General features: G+C 45.0%; 2 protein-coding genes across 4 annotated transcripts; one reads left to right on the plus strand and one right to left on the minus strand.

The window, feature by feature from the left end:
• Positions 1–176: 176 nt before the first annotated feature.
• Positions 177–11,804, minus strand: lsr (lipolysis stimulated lipoprotein receptor). 3 transcript variants are annotated; one of them, XM_037454540.2, is made up of 16 exons: positions 11,666–11,804; positions 11,118–11,139; positions 10,562–10,959; positions 10,230–10,286; positions 10,066–10,095; positions 9,695–9,961; positions 7,146–7,475; positions 5,929–6,048; positions 5,574–5,630; positions 4,567–4,713; positions 3,994–4,203; positions 3,838–3,894; positions 2,920–3,033; positions 2,220–2,499; positions 1,579–2,050; positions 177–1,448 (listed from the first exon to the last, which is right to left on the minus strand). In XM_037454540.2, exons 1-16 carry the CDS (start codon positions 11,706–11,708, stop codon positions 1,413–1,415), a joined length of 2,640 nt encoding a protein of 879 aa, XP_037310437.2. In that variant the 5' UTR covers positions 11,709–11,804; the 3' UTR covers positions 177–1,412. The 3 variants fall into 3 exon arrangements, with proteins under 3 accessions (XP_037310437.2, XP_037310438.2, XP_037310439.2); XM_037454541.2 differs by lacking the exon at positions 5,574–5,630 and having other exon boundaries at positions 11,666–11,803; XM_037454542.2 differs by lacking the exons at positions 9,695–9,961; positions 10,066–10,095; positions 10,230–10,286; ... (1 more) ...; positions 11,118–11,139; positions 11,666–11,804 and adding an exon at positions 8,699–9,678 and having other exon boundaries at positions 178–1,448.
• Positions 11,805–12,549: 745 nt separating this feature from the next.
• On the plus strand, positions 12,550–17,696 carry LOC119196938 (uncharacterized). Its single transcript, XM_037452745.2, has 5 exons — positions 12,550–12,709; positions 14,312–14,471; positions 14,582–14,720; positions 15,088–15,195; positions 15,596–17,696. Exons 2-5 carry the CDS (start codon positions 14,326–14,328, stop codon positions 16,586–16,588), a joined length of 1,386 nt encoding a protein of 461 aa, XP_037308642.2. The 5' UTR covers positions 12,550–12,709; positions 14,312–14,325; the 3' UTR covers positions 16,589–17,696.
• The last annotated feature ends 295 nt before the right edge of the window (positions 17,697–17,991 follow it).

Raw genomic sequence — 17,991 nt, forward strand, 5'->3', positions numbered from 1 at the left:
CCTCACACTAGGCCCGGAGAGGACACAACAAAAGAGTGTGAAAGAGTGTGTAGTCAGTGACAGTGATCCAGCTTTTTTGGAACCTTTATAGTAAATATAAACGTAAGACTAATTGTTCCGACTTTAAAGAAGTGCGAAACAAAATCCCCCCTCATTGTCTCCCAAAATGAAATGAAATCAGTTCTTCTCACCAGGTGACAATACAAAGGAGCAGTTTTATTAGGGATTTGAAGCTTTGAGTACAACCATAAAGCAGCCGTCGCTCCTAAATCACAATTACAGTGAAATGAAATGATACGATATGATATGATTTGACACAAGTGGTACTCTGTGTCATCGCCGCTTCCTCCAGCGCACACAAGAAATATATTCAGTATAACAATCTCACAGAAGGAGTTCCTTTAAGTCTGGAAGATGGATGCTGGTAGATTAAAGAGTAAAAACGTAAAGACATAGAGTCGGTTTAATTAATGATGCCATAACATACTATAGTTTCTGTTTCTATACAGCGAAGTGAACACACAGCCAAGCCTACTGTAATGGTTAATGGGAGAGGAAATTGTTGCATTGTGTGTTTCAAAAAGGTCTGCAGACAAAAAGGAGGAACCGACTACGGCCAGTAGTGACCTTCCAGTAATAAACAATAAGAGCAGTCAGTGTCCAAGTCGTCAATTAGCAAACAAATGGGAGTTTCTATCCACAGAAACCCATGTTGGTGACAGATGCTGCCCTCTAGTGGTGAAACACTGGTAGTCACCGAAGTGGGCTGACAGGAGGGACCTTTATTGTGAAATCAGTTCAAACATTTGTGTCCTCAGAGTTTGTTATTAGTCGGCTCGACAACCTACTGCAAGTTACAACGCAGATATTGTGCATTAAAAAGAAATGAATCAAAATGAATCAAATTAACATTTACTCTAAATTAAATGTGAAAACATGTTCTAACCAAAGCTTTAGTTCACCAGGTTTTCTAAATACATTCAGCAAAAAGAAACGCAAAAGTTAAAATCAAAAGATAAAATAAATTCCTTTAAATGTACAAAGTTTTTCTTATAAAACAATACATTTTTCACAAGTAAAAAGCCTGAAGAATTGATAGACCCCTATAAATCTACATCAGTACCAGTAAACTGAACTAAAACTATAAAAACAGACGCAACTTTTATCGTGAGGATGTAAAACGCCTTTAGAGAATCATTCATCCACACGTAGAACTCTAAGAAGGCACTTGTGGCAGCCATAATCTGAAAAACTATACATACATATTCAGTATCGACTCAAATTATTGTAAATGATAATACAATTTTTAAAATTTATAAAATGATAAAAAAAAAAAGAAAGAAAAAAGAATCAGCACAGCGTATTAGCAGTGTGAGCAGTATTTACAGTCTTTAACCCGAGCTGCTACGTTTTCACACCACCAGGCTCTCCCGACTCACCGCTCCATTCTGTAAGAGGAGAGACAGCAGGTGACACGTCATTCTTGCCAGTAGAATCTATGTCTTGTTGAAATAGTACGACGTCACCGCTCTGCTCCATGACACACCTCCATGAAACCTACAGCCTGCCGCGACTCACCTTGCGGAGGTTGCTTCTCTTGGCAGACGACATGCTTTCGTCGTCGCTGTACGGCGGCGGTGGAGGAGGCGGGTAGTCGTCGCGGCGACCCGGGTGCCCCGAGGGCGGCGCCTGGGGGAGCGGCGGGGGCCCGCGCGGCGCCCTGCCCCGGTCCGAGCGGTCGCTCTCGCTGTCCAGCCGCTCCCGGCTGCGCGCCCTCTGCTGCTCGCCCATCCTCTTCCTCTCCATGGCCTCCCGCAGGAGGCCGTCGTCGTAGTCGCCGTCGTCCCGCCGGCCCCGGGCGCCGCCGCGCTCGCGTTCCCTCGCCAGCTCCATCAGGTCGTCGCGGCTGCGGCTGCGCCTGCCCTGCATGCCCCCGTAGCGCCCGTCATCTCCTCTGCGGCTGTGGTCGGGGGAGGGGTCGCGGCGCCGGCGGTCGTCAAAGTCGCGGCCGTTGCCGCTGCGGGCGCTGCTGCTCCACCCGTCATCGGAGCTGGAGGCGGGTGGGGTGGGGCATTTTTATATGTGTAAGATGTATCTTACCTTGCTGTATTTCTATATTTAGATGGGACCTGAGAGCGTAGCACTCCAAGCTAAGCTAAGCTAAGATAAGCCTGGAGAATAAGAACCAGCTGATGATGGCCATAAGGAAGGCGGCTCACCCTCTCCTGCCTCTGAACTCCTCCGGGCGCCTGTTGGACGGCGGGTCGTAGCGGCGCCCGAGGTCGTCGAGGTTGTCCATGGAGCGAGCGCGCGCGCGGTCCTCCGGGTAGTAGCCGCCGCCGCCGCCATGGCGCTGGCCTTGCTGGGACACGCTGCTGATGGTGCTCATGGCTTCGTCCCGGTCGTAGACGGTGGCCAGAGGCGGCGGCTGGGAGCGCCCGCCCCGGCCTCGGGGATCGCCGCCTTCGTGCAAGGAGCTGACCTCGGTCATGTTGTCCACTGAGGCAGAGAGGAGAGGGTGAGACAACCACACATAATGAAAGGTTGTAAAGATGCTCAATGATTGGACAGAATTAATGCTTCAGAAAGGGGGAGCTGATTTTACGCCTAACTTAAATTACCTTTAAGTAAAAGTAAAAAAATTATTACAAACCATCGTCTGCTTATTTTAAGAGATTTAGTGCTGTAAAATCCACATTAAAACAATTGACCTTCATGCTGTGGTTTATCTTCACCACCCTTCTTTAAATCATCCCCCCCTTTATCTAATAACTTCTGAACACTTTGGAGGAAATGTAGACGCAGGAAGCGGTTAAGTGGCCGCCTCTTAAGTCTCGACAGCTTCTTTAGGGGAAGTTGATTTGTTTTCTCCCACGGTCAGTGTGAGCGGGGGGGAGCAGGACGCGGCGGCTCACTCACGGCGGTTGTTGCCGGGTCGGGACGGGTCCATGTTGGCCAGCTCCCGCTCCATGTAGTAAATGGCCCGCGTGGCGTTCCCATCGGGGTCCACCTGGATCCGGTAGCCACTGCGAGCTGGAGAGAAGAGGGCAGCACGTCAGATTTTCATCCTCTTGCAAATACACGCAGAATCTACCCGTTAAAACAATGATTTCCTATGTTTCTGAGAAAGAAAAATAACAGGGTTAACTTACTAAATCGCAGACAGCTTATTTCTCACAAGCTACATGAGCGTTGCTAAAAACGCACTTAAAAATACTCACGGATATTATACAATATCTTAAGTTTTTGGAGGATGTGAATCATGAATCTGGAGAGAAAGCTTACATCCTGGATCAGATCTCATGTGAGGGAAGCATGAGTAACAACGGCAATATTGGCCAGTTAGTAAGTTACTCATAGAAGTAAAATGAAGTGGCAGCTGAAATGTTGGCGTAAAACTGATCGTCGCTAATGAGGAAACGAGCTCGGAGTCTAAGCTTAGCGACGCATCCGACCAAGAAATCAGGACTCAGAAGCGGAGCCAAATCTGTTTTTGTAGACGTTCATTTTCACTTTGGAGTTGGCTGCAGCACTCTCAGGCCGGAGAGCAAAGGAGTGCAGTAAGTACCAATAAACTGCTTTTAGCCCATCGAAAGTACATCGATGGCTGAGTGGCCATTGTACATCACTTCTTCAACTATAAATATATGTAACAATAGATCCTCCAAAGAAGTAACGCATATAAATGAATATCTGTCGTGCCAAGTCACTTTGTCTTTTCAATAAAAACAAAGCAGAACTCCGTATGAGGAAGTGGGAGAACGGCTCTCAATGGGCAGGTTTTTTACCGTTGAAAGAAATCATTTAAATAAAATGTTTTCTTCTCATTTTACTCACTGGGGTCCGCGCCACCGTCTTGGCCACGCAGCAGAGGCACCTGGGAGCCTTGTCCAACTACACACACACACACACACACACACACAAATGTAAACAAAGCTGTGCAATCCACAGATACGCTCGAGATTTTTTTCGGACCTGCGAAACGACACTCACCCGAGCTGGCGCCGTCGTAGTCCACACCGTAGCCGTTGTGTGGGTGCGGGGGTCCGGCCCCGTTGGGCATGGGCAGCATGGGCATGCCGGGGTGGTGGGACGGAGGGCCGCCGTACGCCGGCTGAGCGTACATGCTGGGAGCGTAGAGGGTGGGCGCGTATTGGCTCATCGGCCCGCCGATCTTCTTCGCCGCTTTGCCGGCCTCGTACACTGCGAGGTAACGACATAAAAAAAGGGGGTTTACTTTGTTGTTTATAACGCTGAGAGGAGATAACGGATAGCGCTTCCACGTCTGTGCGCTAACTAGCAGCCGGTTGGCTTTAGCTCACACCGAGTCATGTTAAATTAGAGGTACGGTTTGACACATTTTCAAACGTCAGTGTTTAGATCGTTAGATAAAAAACGTTTCTAAAATACTTTTGGGTTTTGAGACTTGATTAGCATTTTTTCATTTGTCTTTTTTAAACATTTGATGCAGCCGCACAAATTCTTTGCCCACCTCTAATCGGTCCAATATTCGATTCGGGTCATTACGCGCGCCTCGGTGCCCCGGCGGACACATCCGGTACTCACGTGCACGGGGGCAGCAGCAGCGCTCGGGGCAGCAGGGGCAGCTGACGTAGCAGCAGCAGGTGTGTGGACAGCACTGACACCAGCAGATCCCGATCAGCAGCAGCAGCAGAAGGAAGCCCAAAACCACCAAAACCACGAGGAGCCAGTCTGTGTGGGACGGGGGGACAGGTGGGGGGGACAGGTGGGGGGGACAGGGGCAGTTAAGATGTGTGTTAATAAATCCTGGCAGCAAAACAACGCAGTAAGTGGCATACGGTGAAAGTAGTTGCTAGGCAGCTAAATAGGCTCTTTAGCGGTTAATTATATAAATAATATTCAATTATTGCTATTGATGCAGTAAATTCAAAGATGCATTTTTAATAAGACAAGATTAGTCACACAGTTGGAAGGAAATTACAGTTATACAGTAACAAAAAGGAAAAGAGGTAAAACAAGTATACTCGATAAGATGTGATAAATACTACGTTGTTGTATTTCTGTTGTGGAGTGCTACTCCGGTAAATATGCTTCTCTTTTTTTCATGCTTTGCTCAAACCAGTAAAACCAGTTCCTCATTGTACCGAAGGCACGCTTTTACTCTGCAAGTCAGCTCAAGCAGCACATGACACTTGACAGACGTACAGATGGTTGGATGATTCGACTAAAATGGACCCCTTTGGGACGGCGGGGAAGCGGGTGCTGGACGCGCTTTAAGGCCACATTTAAGAAGGAGAAACAGAGGCAGTGGAGCACAGAAGTTAAGGATGACACGGGGTGATGTTTGCGTAAGCAAATCTTTACATAGTCGCTACATTAGGAGCTGCATCAGGGTGCCTGTGTGCAGAGGCCTGTGCTCTAGATGAGTCACAGCGGTCTCAGTACTCATCATTGCCGGGAATCAAGAAGCATTGCAACTGAAGTTGCCTTAGTCTTTTTTTCTTTTTCTTTTTTTAAACCTAATTCCTCTCTCTTCCTCCTCCTGTGTGACACTCAAACATAACTGAGCTACATCAAGGGACTTGTACTACCTTCCATGACCAGTAAGTCAATGCCAGGCAGGAGGTCAGTAGTATTTGACTTTCTCTCTGTGAAAGAAAGATAAAGCCACAATTACTTTAGAGTGGTCTAATCGCTCTAATGGTTCTGCCTTACATGAATTCCCTTTAAAAAGGCGTATGCTTAGTCTTCACTTTGTCAAATCCGGCCACGTTTATTTGAAATTCTTGCTTATTGGACGACCTTCGTTTAATCACATGTGTGCTACTGGGGGAGGAGAAAACTGAAGAAAAAGGAGAATAGTGGAGGTGGAAAAAGAAGAAGCGAGCGCGGCTCACTCGCACGCACACGTCCGACCCGGTGTGTGCGTCTACGAATGCGACTCACCCAGGACGATCAGCTCCGTGAAGTCTTCTCCGTTCCCTGAAAGGTCCTGGGAGGAGATCACAGAGCACACGTAGACCCCGCTGTCGCCCCACGCCGTCTGTGCCAGATTGAGGTCTGCATCTGTGTGGAAGCAACGCAGCCGTTGGTTCGACTACACGATAAAAAAGGTCTCAGGCAGCGATGATGAGCTATGCACAGATCTGAATGTCTGTTCATCGGGAACTTTGCCTGGTAACTCCTAAAAAAACACAGTTTGAAATTGAAGGTGCAACGTCTTTGTCAAGCGGTTATTAGAAGATGAATAAACAAATTGCACGGACTAGACAAAGACTCTTGGGATTACTTCGGCCTCACACAGCAACATGTGTCGCAAGGTTCAAGTACATGTTTCATTGTGTGGCTCCGGTGGGGGGATGGGGGGGGGGGGGTGATAACCCTCAACACTCGATACACACTGGATGTCAAAAGGTTTAAAAAGAAGCCTGAACTAAAACCCTGGCACAACTCACTCTGGAAAGCTATTCCTTTAAAGGCTCACTTCAGTATCGGCAAGCTTCTAAATAAATTATTTTCTCGCTTGTCTGTCGGCCCCCGACCCCCCCGGAGGCTAAGGGGGAAGGGTTCCTTAGAGAATAACAACCCGGCAGCAGATGAAGGGAACTTGAGCAGGACACTTGCTGGCGACCAGACACGTCATGAATACACTTGTTTGGGGATTTTGCTTTTCTTTAAAGTTCCTTAAAAGTTGTGTCCCTCTTGAGTGCCGGTTCACTTGGCCTGTGCTCATTGCAAATGGGAAAAATCTTTGAATATTGAATCTTAAATAAATGACTAATCTCGTCAACCTCAACATCCGGGCTTTCTGTCCCATGTGGAAACGTTCACGCAAATTTAGTTTGAGAAGCTAATTCACACAGAACAAGTCACACGAGGCTTTGCTGTAGTGTCAAAACTATACACAAAACTAACAGCATTAAATATGAGGGAACACTGACGACTTCTGACCGAGTACAAATAATTGGGTAAAGCAATAAAATGATGATTGCTTTAATCAAGTTGATCTTGCTCAAATAACAACTAAAAAACTTAAAATATTGTGATTTTTTTTATTTTAATCCACTCAAACTCAACTGATTCTTAAAAAAACAGATCAAGTTCTGTTTCAGTATGTGACTTTTACTCAATTTTCAAAGATCAATCAAAGATATTAGACTCACTATTTAGGATGCTGATCTTGCGCCCCTGGTAATCCTGGCCGAGGGTCACGGCGTTGCCCTGCTTGGAGGCCACGATGCGCACCGTCCTCTGGCTGTCGGCGCAGTCGATGTTGGCGTCGAAGTTGGGGTTGTTCTGCGACAGGATGGAGTCGGCGCTGCTGGGATTCAACGCGGCCTGGATGGGGTCGCGGCAGTACGACTTGTACTTCCAGGTGACGACGGGGGGCTGAGTGGCCGTCGTCTGGTAGTTGCAGGTGAGGGTGACGGGCTGGAAGAGGATGACGACGTACCTCTTGGTGGGACACTGCACCGAGATGCCCACGGCGGACTCTGGGAGGAAAAAATTGAAGTTTTAAAAATGAAAAAGTATTGTTATTGTTTACAATTACTCTGCGACAGCCCCAGGGCGTTGGAAAGGACCGACGGAATGTCCACACCGCCAGTATCACTGAGTGGGTGTGATGAGTCACCAGCTGGTTTCAATGGGGACAGAGGAACTACTTTTAGATACATAGCTTTAGACTTTGCTATTTGGTTTGAAAATAAATATTATTTAAAGTCAAACAGGGGCTCATTTGCTGTGGCAAAACGAGACTTTTCTCTAACCCATGTGACTTTCCAAATATGGCTGATCTTACAATGCCAAGGCCCTAAATACACCATATAACACCGCAGCACAAAGGGTGTAAGACACATTCATGAACCAGAATTTTTACATATAAAAAAAATCTTTCAGTGGCAACATATGTGGTTAAATAAAAAGACAATACCCCTGTGTCTGTGTTTTATTTCAAAGAACCATGGAATTGGTTTATCGCACACCTGGAACTGCCATTAAAAATATTAATACATTCTCAGAGGACATAAAGTAATAAGCTTAAAAAACCAAGACTTAAAAATTAAAAAAATGCTATAAAACAAACAAGTTGTATAAATTATTTTTAAAAAGTGTCTAAGCTCCAGCTCAATAAACAATGACAGCTTTGCTTATGTTTTTTGAGGATTTTGTCGATTTAACTGCGTGACACTCTATGGGCTGTAATTTGTTGTGCTGTTTAATGAAACTTTGTTAAACTAGAATAATAAATTTCGTTTAGCCGTTTGTACGTTGAGAGGATAAGTCGCCTTATTCCCAAAATAGTTTTATTGTACAGGGACAATTTAAGAAAATAACTATCGAAATCCACACTGATGAAAGAAATGTTGTATCACTACAAAATATCAACGTTAGAGTTGTTGTTAAAGCCAGTCCGAGGTACCTTCCAGAATAGTGGAATGTGAGTTATACTACATCGCGCCATGCTTTGGCAGTTCCCCCTCAAATGTGGCGGAGCAATAAGTACAAAGCAAAATGGAAACACTCCACTTTGTGCCGAACAGGTGGTTCTTTGGCTCAAGGAGGACGTGGGATAAACTATCGTTTGATCGTTTATTTGGGAATTCCGTACAACCCGCGATGGAACTAAACCAAAACGAGCAATATCTGTTTTTATCGACGTAGTTTTCACGGAAGAGGGCCCACCCTGTTTGAAAAAAACAACACACCGACTTACCTGTCGCCATCAAGGCCGCGACAATTAACGTCCAAAACATGTTAAATCCTCTTTCCCCGAGCTTTCAGATGACCTATCTAACTATTACTTCCCGAAACACGCCGACAACGCTCCAGCTTGTGCATAATATAAAGTAAGCGTAGTTTCCCTCAGCCAGGAAGTTTCAGCTCCATTTTGTGTGTCTTTGGTACGTTGTGAGCCGTGGGGGGGGGGTGTACCTGAACGCATCGCGTCAGCCGCGCCACCCACAGGTGAGCTCCCAGAGGCAGGTGGCAGACGGTTGCGAAACACGGAGGTTTCGGGTTGGTTTTATGTTAAACCTTGGATTAAATGAACCCCAAAGACCAGTTTATAAGAGCAGGGGGAATTTAGAAAGTACGACGCTATTATTTTGACAGCACATTTTTGTTCAGTGTGGATGAAATTTGACCAACAAAACAACGTTAAAACACCTCCCCCCCCCCCTCCCGCCGCTAGTTGGTACGACCCAGGCACTGATAAGGATATGAAAGGACCACTGTTTGTTAATGTTCAATCCATTTGTGGGGGAGAGTGTGTGCGCGGGCGTGCAAGGAAACACCAAGGGCCACTGACTCTTGACCAGAACTACTGAAATAATATCTAAAGATGATCAAGTAAATACTTGCTCGACAGGGTTTTGATGTGAATTAGACGAATGGGAGAAGAGCAGGGATGCCTTTTCACATAGACCTCTATTTTGTGCCATCATCTGCAATCAACCCAAAGGTTGAGTATCAATGACATAAAAACTCTTCTTATAAAAATCACTTATATATGGAACCCCGAAATTATGACTTAAGAAAGTCGAATTTTCTTAGCATATCTTAAGTTATAATTGTTTCTCATTATTTCGACTTTCTCACCCTTCTTTTTTTGTGGTGGAAATGGGCTTCCATACTTATATGCAGCTCCAATGTTTGAAAGACATTTTTCTTCCAGTTATTCCAGGTTTAACCCGGACATTTGTAGCCTTACTTTGATGCACGCAGGCCGCGTGAACGACGTCAATTTGCTCGGTATCTTCCACGTCGATGGTCGGCCCGACGTCCTTCGAGCAGAGGATGACAATCCCGTATTGGTCTCCGCACACAGCGCAGCGCTTGTTCAGAGGTGCAGAGACCCCGGAGCATTCTGGGAATGTTTCATTGAGGCCTCTCTGGTAGAGGGGAGTGTCCTCAACAGTGTCAAATATCTTCATCAGATTTGAGCATCTGTCTTTGTCCTTGCAGGTGAAACACTTTGCTGCAGTCAAAGCCCAGAAAAACGTTAACGAGAGAAATCTTGCAGTTGTATTTTGTGAAATGTTAATAATACTTAATTCAATTATCGGGTGTCTCTTAACTCACGCTCTTGGTCTGCCACAGGATTAGCCCCTGCTGTATGGTGGATAACATGGTGGTAGCAGTGTGCAGAGTGCATTATTATGTTAGTTGTTGTCATTTGCCCCTGTTGAAGACCGCTAAACCTCTATAAATAGATAAATAGGAACTGCACCGCGTTCACTCCATACCTGGAAGGCCCTCAGAGAGCAGAATAATCCTGAATGTCATCATACAGAAGGGGAGCACTGCAAATAGAGATATTACACGTATTACACTGAACATTACATCATCACACTGTGAGACATAAGACTTATACGCTGAGTGGCCACTTTACTGGGTACCTGTACAGACATACTGAGAGGTATTATAGGAATTTATGGGAGAGATGTTGAATTAAATTGTACCTACTGAGGATATATTACTTCAATTATACTGTATCATTACATATGATTTAAAAAAGGAAGAAAAATGTTATACTCAAGTAATCCAAATACAATTCAAAATGAATTCATGTAATTACGTTCACGGTACTTCCCGGCAGCTTTCTTCCTGCACCGTTTGCTCTTTCTTCTCCCTCCTCCAGCAGCCAGTGGGGGACATTTTGGACTGGGGGCCATCTTGGAGCAGCTTCCTTCCTCCTCCACGTGCACCTCTGCAATGGCCGTGGTGGCAAAAACCGGTGGAAAGTAGTTTGTGTGGACCACAGCTCCAGCGGAGGGTTGTGTAAACCCCCCCTCAGCAGCCTCAGGGCCGGGCTTTGGACCAGCAGCATCCCAGAGCCTTGCAGGCCCGTCACAGATATCCAGATTCTCCTTCAGAATGGGGATCACAGAGCTGCCTCTTTCTGGCTCAGCCAAAGCACTTTTATTGCAATGATCATTGAATTGATGCTTCATGTAGGAGGAGAGGCCGGCCTCGCTGGAATATGAAAACAAGAGAAATAACTGTGAAGTGAATTGGAATATATAATCAAACGATGTTAAAGCTATAGACGTCAGAATGACTCGAGCCAGAAGTGACCCAGTGACGCATCAACATACAGATTCTATCCAAACAATATGAGAAAATGAACTCACCCGCTCTCCTGGGTGTGTAGGCCTGGAGAGTAAAACATGAAAGCATGTTAATCAACTAATGATAGAACTTATTCACGTTAGATTACCAGAAAATAATATCTTCCTATCTTGTAAAATAATCTACCACTGATCCGAGGTTTACTCTAATGTCGATCCTTAGAAATAACTAGAGAGGAAACACAATAATAGTAATCAATATATAATAGTTTTTTCATAATAACAATAAAATCGATAACGAAACACAGTGTAGCAAAACTGAAACAGTGAGTATGGGAATGTAATTACAACTGCGTCATAAGCCTCTTCCGCTAGTTTGGCACAAGACCAGATTTAAAAACCGTAAGAAAAACCCAACTCGGCAGTAAACATGAGCTGTGTGTCTAACCTCAGAACGTAAAACGTAAATGAGTTTAGTTGCCAGAGGGCAAAGACTGAAACCGAGTAATCAGGTCGAGAATGAATGAAGCAAGGCAGGCCACATAAGAAAAAAAGAGGCGCCAAATCTTTTCCCAAAGCTGATAAATGATGGACTTCACATAAACACTTACTTTGTGGTGGAGAATGTAAAAAACTATTTCCCGGATGAGCCATTCTTCATCAAACGATAAGGCAGAGAAGCTTGAATCAAACCGCAACAAAACAGGAAGTAGTTTAATGAAATATGTCTTCTAAATAAACCATCACAAGATCTCCATCTGGTGGCAATAACCTTCAGTTCACCATCTAAGACCACTTCAAGGAAGATTGATTCATTTCTAAAACTTGACTTGATGTTTATTAACTAAATCCTCAGTGGAAAGCTGCTTATTACAAGTTAGAGGTTTCTATTTTTTGCCCCAATATAAAAAATACAGAGGTTGTATACAAATGAATAAATTAAAAGAAATTCATAATTAATATAATAAAAAGAAAGGGCTCGTAAAAAAATAGAGAATCAAGGTCCAATTCTTAGATCCTAATATATTAGTATATATACGTATATATGTGGTCATTTTTGTCCAACAAAGGCAAAAGAGGAGTTCATTCAGTTTTGTATCACAATAAAAGGAACAAATATCTTATAGTGATGGTGGCGCATAGACTAGTGCAGTGCGCTGGGGGACGCAAGGTTGCCACAAACATCTGCATAACATCTCACGGCATCCATGGATAAGTGCTGAAAGGGCCGATACTGACGTACAGGTAAGATTGTCTCTTGTTAAGAGGTGAGCTGTCTGTGCCCACTGTTTTATAACTAACCCCTTATTGGGCCTTCTACATTAGGTTGTATAAGAGGCGCCACTCCAGTATTATCCACCTGCTCACAGGTGTGGGGAAGCCCCCGCCCCCCTTCTGCCTCATCTGGCAGTGCATCAGTGTTACTCATCCACACAGTCACATGACCTATCTGTCTATCAACCATGTTCTTTTTTCCCATTGGTTCCAATATACATTGGTAAATGGTGTGTTTCCCATTCTTGCGTCGCCGAGGCGTGCCTGCTGCGCTGGAGGCCGTGGACGGGGCGCGTGAAGGCGTGTAGGCGGGTATAAAGGATCAACTATGTGCATCCGTGTTCAGACCTGAAGCAGCGCTTTCCCTCTACAGCAGCAACGTAAGTAGATGTCTTTGTTACGACATAGAACCTATAGGTCTGTCCACTCTGGGAACATCTGTATTCAGTTTGATCAGGAACCCCTTCCTCTACTTCTTTTCCTTCCTGTTTGCAATGAGTCGTCCTCTTTATGTGCTGGCAATTTGGTGCTCCAGCTCATGCAGAGACAAACAGAACTTACCAGTTTGTCAGCTTTTATAAAAATATCTCCGTACTACAATAAACAAGCTTAAAGTCTTTGCAAGATATGCTGCTGACTGGAGGCCACGTCAATTGAAGCTGGTATTAGTAAAATGTTAATTAGACCTCTGAATGTCTACACAGATCAGGTGCAGTCAGGGTTCACAGATGTGCTTCTGCCGGGCCCTGCTTTTCCTGCATTGTTCATTCATGTTCTGGGGTAATGTCAGGATTCAGATTGGTATAGTGGTGGTGTGGCGGTTAGTTAGTGCCAAGAGGGTTCCGGGTTCAAACATGTTCAGCACCTTTCTGGGTGGTGTTTGCGTGTTTTCCACGTGCTTGCGAGGGTTCCCTCATGGTATTCTGCTTCCTCCCACAATGGGTGGGTTAATAAGGGACTCTAAGAGGACCAAAAGGGTGCATTAATGGGAGAGTGAGCGTCTGTCCCCGTGTGGGCTCTGCAATTGACAGGTGACCAGCCCAAGATGTCTTCTGTCTTTCACCTAATGCAGACTGGGATTGGTTTGCGACCCTTTGAGTAAATGGGGTGCAGAGGATGATCAACTGACTTTTGGATATGATGATTCCACAATGTTTCCTGCCCACATCTTGTCTCTAATTAAATTAAATTCATTTTATTTTATTTTGTATAGCCCAAAATTGCAAATTTTGCCTCAGTGCGCTTTACAGTCTGTACACATGCAACATCCTCTGTCTCGAAACCATCACATCCCAAAACTAATATGTTCATCTAGTCTAATATTGACACTAAACAAACGTTCCCTTTACTAGTCTCTAAACAAACGGATGATGAGGCTTCGACTATCTGAAGAATTAAGGAACCAGTCTTACTCGACAGAGGTGACGCACCTTTTCTGAGAATATCAATTTCTTTTAAATGCCACCTGTTCTGATTTGAAAAGAATCTTTTGTAAGCGAGACAGTACTTGCAGAGAAATGTGACAATACAAAGTCACTGTGTGGCTCTGTAGTTCACTAAAAGCTGGTTATTATAATTAAACATGTTTGATTACATGGTGGAAGAAGTATTCAGTTTAATTTTATTTCAAGTAAGAAGAGAAATACCAACAACTAATAATAATCCACAGTCTAGTAGCAGGCATTTATTTAAAACTAAAGTACATAAGACTTACCAGCAGAATATACTGAAGTTTTAACAGTACTCAATGGGTGACACATTGCACACTTTTCAAGTTTGACTGCTTTCTATCAGCTGAAAAATAGAGCTGATGAACACAATCATTTGAATTGAATCGAGTCACCTGGACTCTCCTGCACCACGGCCACAAACACAATCAAATTTTGATTATATACATAATCAACACGCTTTGTTACTTTTATCGACATTGTTTGATCTGAGCCTCAAAGAGATTATTGAAACAAGCTGCCCTCACTCTGCAGTCGTCGTGGCCTCGATGGCCTTCTCCACCGACACTCTGGCACAGGGAGCCTTTGGGAAGGTGTACAAGCAGAAGTACAACGACACCTGGGCTGCAATAAAGAAGGTTCCCCAACACCTCATCAACGGGAAGGACCTGGAGAGAGAGTGTGAGGTGTACAAGTAAGTAAGAGGGGTTTTAATAATGTCAGCTGAGTACGAGTGGAAAACTATTAAGATATTTTTACATATGAATTCATTTTCCCTCCATGACCACTGTCACGTCTCTGCAGAAAAGCAAAACATCCCAACATAGTGAAGCTTCTGGGCAAGGTAGATCTCAAAGACGGGAAATGGATCATTCCTCTGGAGTTTATCTTCGGGGAGGACTTAGAGACCACCATCTTCAAAGCATCAAGATCTAAAATACAGGTAAAGTTATCATCAGCAGGTAGAAGGTTTACGATCCATGTTTAAACTAAGGAACGTATGACCAACAGTTGAAACAATGAACAAGTTATGAGCACACTAAAAACCTAATTTGGCCATGATGATATTTATTTTCCATTACAAGAGGGTTTGAGCCAAATAAGGAAGGTCACCATGTACAGGTGTAGCGTGCATCGCTTTAGGATAAAGATTACCTTATAGTAGACCTGATTTGCAGAGTCATCACAATATCACCTCAAGCTTGAGTTATATTAATGAAATCTGGACAAGTATAGATGTGACTTGGCTTCTGGTTGACATACTTGATGCCCGTCCAGCTGAACTTGATCTTGTATTTGTGCCTCTGCAGCTGTCTCCATCTATCAGAGGAACCATCATCCTCGGCATGTGTGAAGGGCTGCTTCACCTCCACTCCAGAGATATTGTCCATCAAGACCTCAAGCCTGACAACATCATGGTGAGTTGAGGCCAGCGCAGGTTTCCGTGCAACCTTTCAACGTGAAATTAGATATTTATATTGCTGTCCTGCAATCTGGAAAATAAAGATGCATCCATCCACTCATTGATCCATCTTCAACCGCATATCCCTGGTCGGGTCGTGAGGGTAACAGCTCCAGCAGTACTCCACCTAGTCCTGGGTTACCCCCGGGGTCTCTTCCAAGCTAGACGTGCCTGGAACACCTCCCAAGGGAGGCGTCCAGGGGGCATCCTTACCAGATGCCCAAACCACCTCAACTGGCTCCTTTCAACACATAGGAGCAGCGGCTCTACTCCAAGCTCCTTGTGAATGGCTGAGCTTCTCACCCTATCTAAAAGATACATCAAACAAAAGTGACCAAACACCATTTGTCTTCCAGGTGGAGCACGGTACAAACAGAGCCGTCATCATTGACCTTGGACTGGCAAAGTTCTTCAAATTTGGCCTCAACTCTGCCATGGACATGGGGAACCCGGCCTACTCGGCCCCCGAGGTGCTGCGGAGGGCCACCCAGAGGGACCAGCGCTCAGACGTGTGGGCCATGGGGAAGATCATCGCGGAGCTCTGCGCCCGCATCCGACTTCACACGCCCAGCGTCTGCCCCGCCAAGATCAAGGAGGTCATGGGGGATCAGCCGTACTGCAATGCCGTGTGTAGGATGGTGGACCCCAACCCGTCTCTGAGGGCTTCCGTTGGCGGGGTCATGCACGAGATTCGAAAGGCTGCAGGCGCAACCGCGGCCACGAATACGGAGGTTCAGAAGGACCACCTCAAGCCACCTCAAGTTGATGTCAAAATCCCGTCCCCGGCGGACCAAGGTGCACCTCAAGTGAAAAGAGATCTATCGCCAATGAACAGAGGAGCGCTACCATTCAACAGAGACCCATCACCTATGAACAGAGGTCTGCCACCATTCAACAGAGACCCATCACCTATGAACAGAGGTCTGCCACCATTCAACAGAGACCCATCACCTATGAACAGAGGTCTGCCACAATTTAACAGAGACCCAACACCACACAAGTATCCACCACTTCCAAAATGGGAACCCACCCCCAAACCACAGTTTAAGGCTCTGCGGCCTGAAGGCGCCATGCACCTCCCTCCTTTCCCACAGAGGGGCGGGGACAAGAACCAACAAACGGCTTTGGTCCCGGCCGGCGAATCCGAGCTGACCCGAGACTTCCAGAGGAGGATTCTGTACCAAGAGGCCGCCATGGATCTGCCCTGCAACCTGCCGAACACGGGCCGGGTGGTGATGCGGTGCTTTGAGGAGAAGGACGGGGAGTTTGAAAGGTGGGAGCAGAAGGAGGTGGTGACTCGCGACGGGAAGATAGTGAAGTTCAACGACGTCAAGTTTAATAACAAGTAGATGCTCAGAAAGGAGGATTGGTTTAATAGTTAGTTTAGGGTCAACTAACATCTGGAATCTTCTTAAAAGAACATGTGAAATTCAAAAGAGCAAACTGATATTAAGTTACAGTGCGCATCTTGGAAATCTTTCGGGCATTGTGTTCATCCATGTTAGGAATTTGATTGATGGCTTGTTTACTTCATCATTTCTTAGCATCTGAATGCACGGGACTGTGAACTTTGCTCTAATGTGACATGTGCATGTTTTTTTTTAAAAATATATTCTGAAGTATAATTTTGTTTCTTCAGAATGCTTTGTGCTTGTAATTATTGTCATTACGTCAGCTGTCCACAGTGTCGAGGGCCATGTTGATGCTGGGAAGGGATTAGGGGTCTTATTTGGTCACCTCGTTGAAGGGCCTGGAATCCACACAAAAAGAATCATTCTGCTTTTTGGGAACCATGACGACCAGGGAGGCCCAGGAGCTGGTGGAAGGCTCAATGATCCCAGCTCGCTGCATCTCTTGCAGGGTTGTATCCACTGCGGCCTGCCTGGTCTTACTCTCGTCTCATGTTTTTATGTCATGCTGAATGAAATATGTGGGACCCAAATCTCTCATGGTGACAACACTGCGTAAGAACTTTCAGAACAGGGTTGATTTTTAATTAAGTCATCCTATCATATTTTTCACTTCTGCGATTGGACGTAATCAGGACCAGAGATTTATGGCTGTGGTCATGTCTAATTATAGGCTCCATTTACCTCAGAAGTCAAATCAAATCAAAACTTGTAATGAAGTCACACACACGCATACAATAAATGTATTAATAGTTAATAGTGTGTGAAAATACAATCAATACAAACAATGTCTCAAAATTCTTGTTGGACTTGTTATTGAGCGAACTTATTGGGTTGAATAAAAAAAATCTCTTGTGACAAGTGTGGTGGAGGTTTTTGCCTCATTAAATAAGTCAAATATGTCTTTTTCCGTTTATTTCCTTGCAAGGGAAGGTCACAGCAGCTACGTGTTCAGTAGACTGGCAAGAACCTTCCCCCTTCATCAGGGCCAGGCCCATCTTATACCTCAGTTCAGTTACAGGTGGCATCAACAGACAACTTGCTTAGATTCAACACATGTGAACTGACTTGTTGAAGGTCAACAACCAGGACACTGGGGACATCTTATCTCTTTCCCCAAGGCCTCGCCATCCCAGCACTTGCAATTAATACACTGGTTATACAATAAAGCATTTAGAAGAGTTACATATATTTTTACCATTACACTCCACTCTTTTGATTATATAATAATCACACAATATGCACATTTACCATCTAATATCTAGCACTGTGCAATCATAACCATGAACATCCAGAGATTCTTTGCTCCCAAAAACTTTGACCCGTAACAGAACAAAAACTCC

This window comes from Pungitius pungitius, chromosome 11, assembly GCF_949316345.1.
Source record: "Pungitius pungitius chromosome 11, fPunPun2.1, whole genome shotgun sequence".
NCBI lineage: Eukaryota > Metazoa > Chordata > Actinopteri > Perciformes > Gasterosteidae > Pungitius > Pungitius pungitius.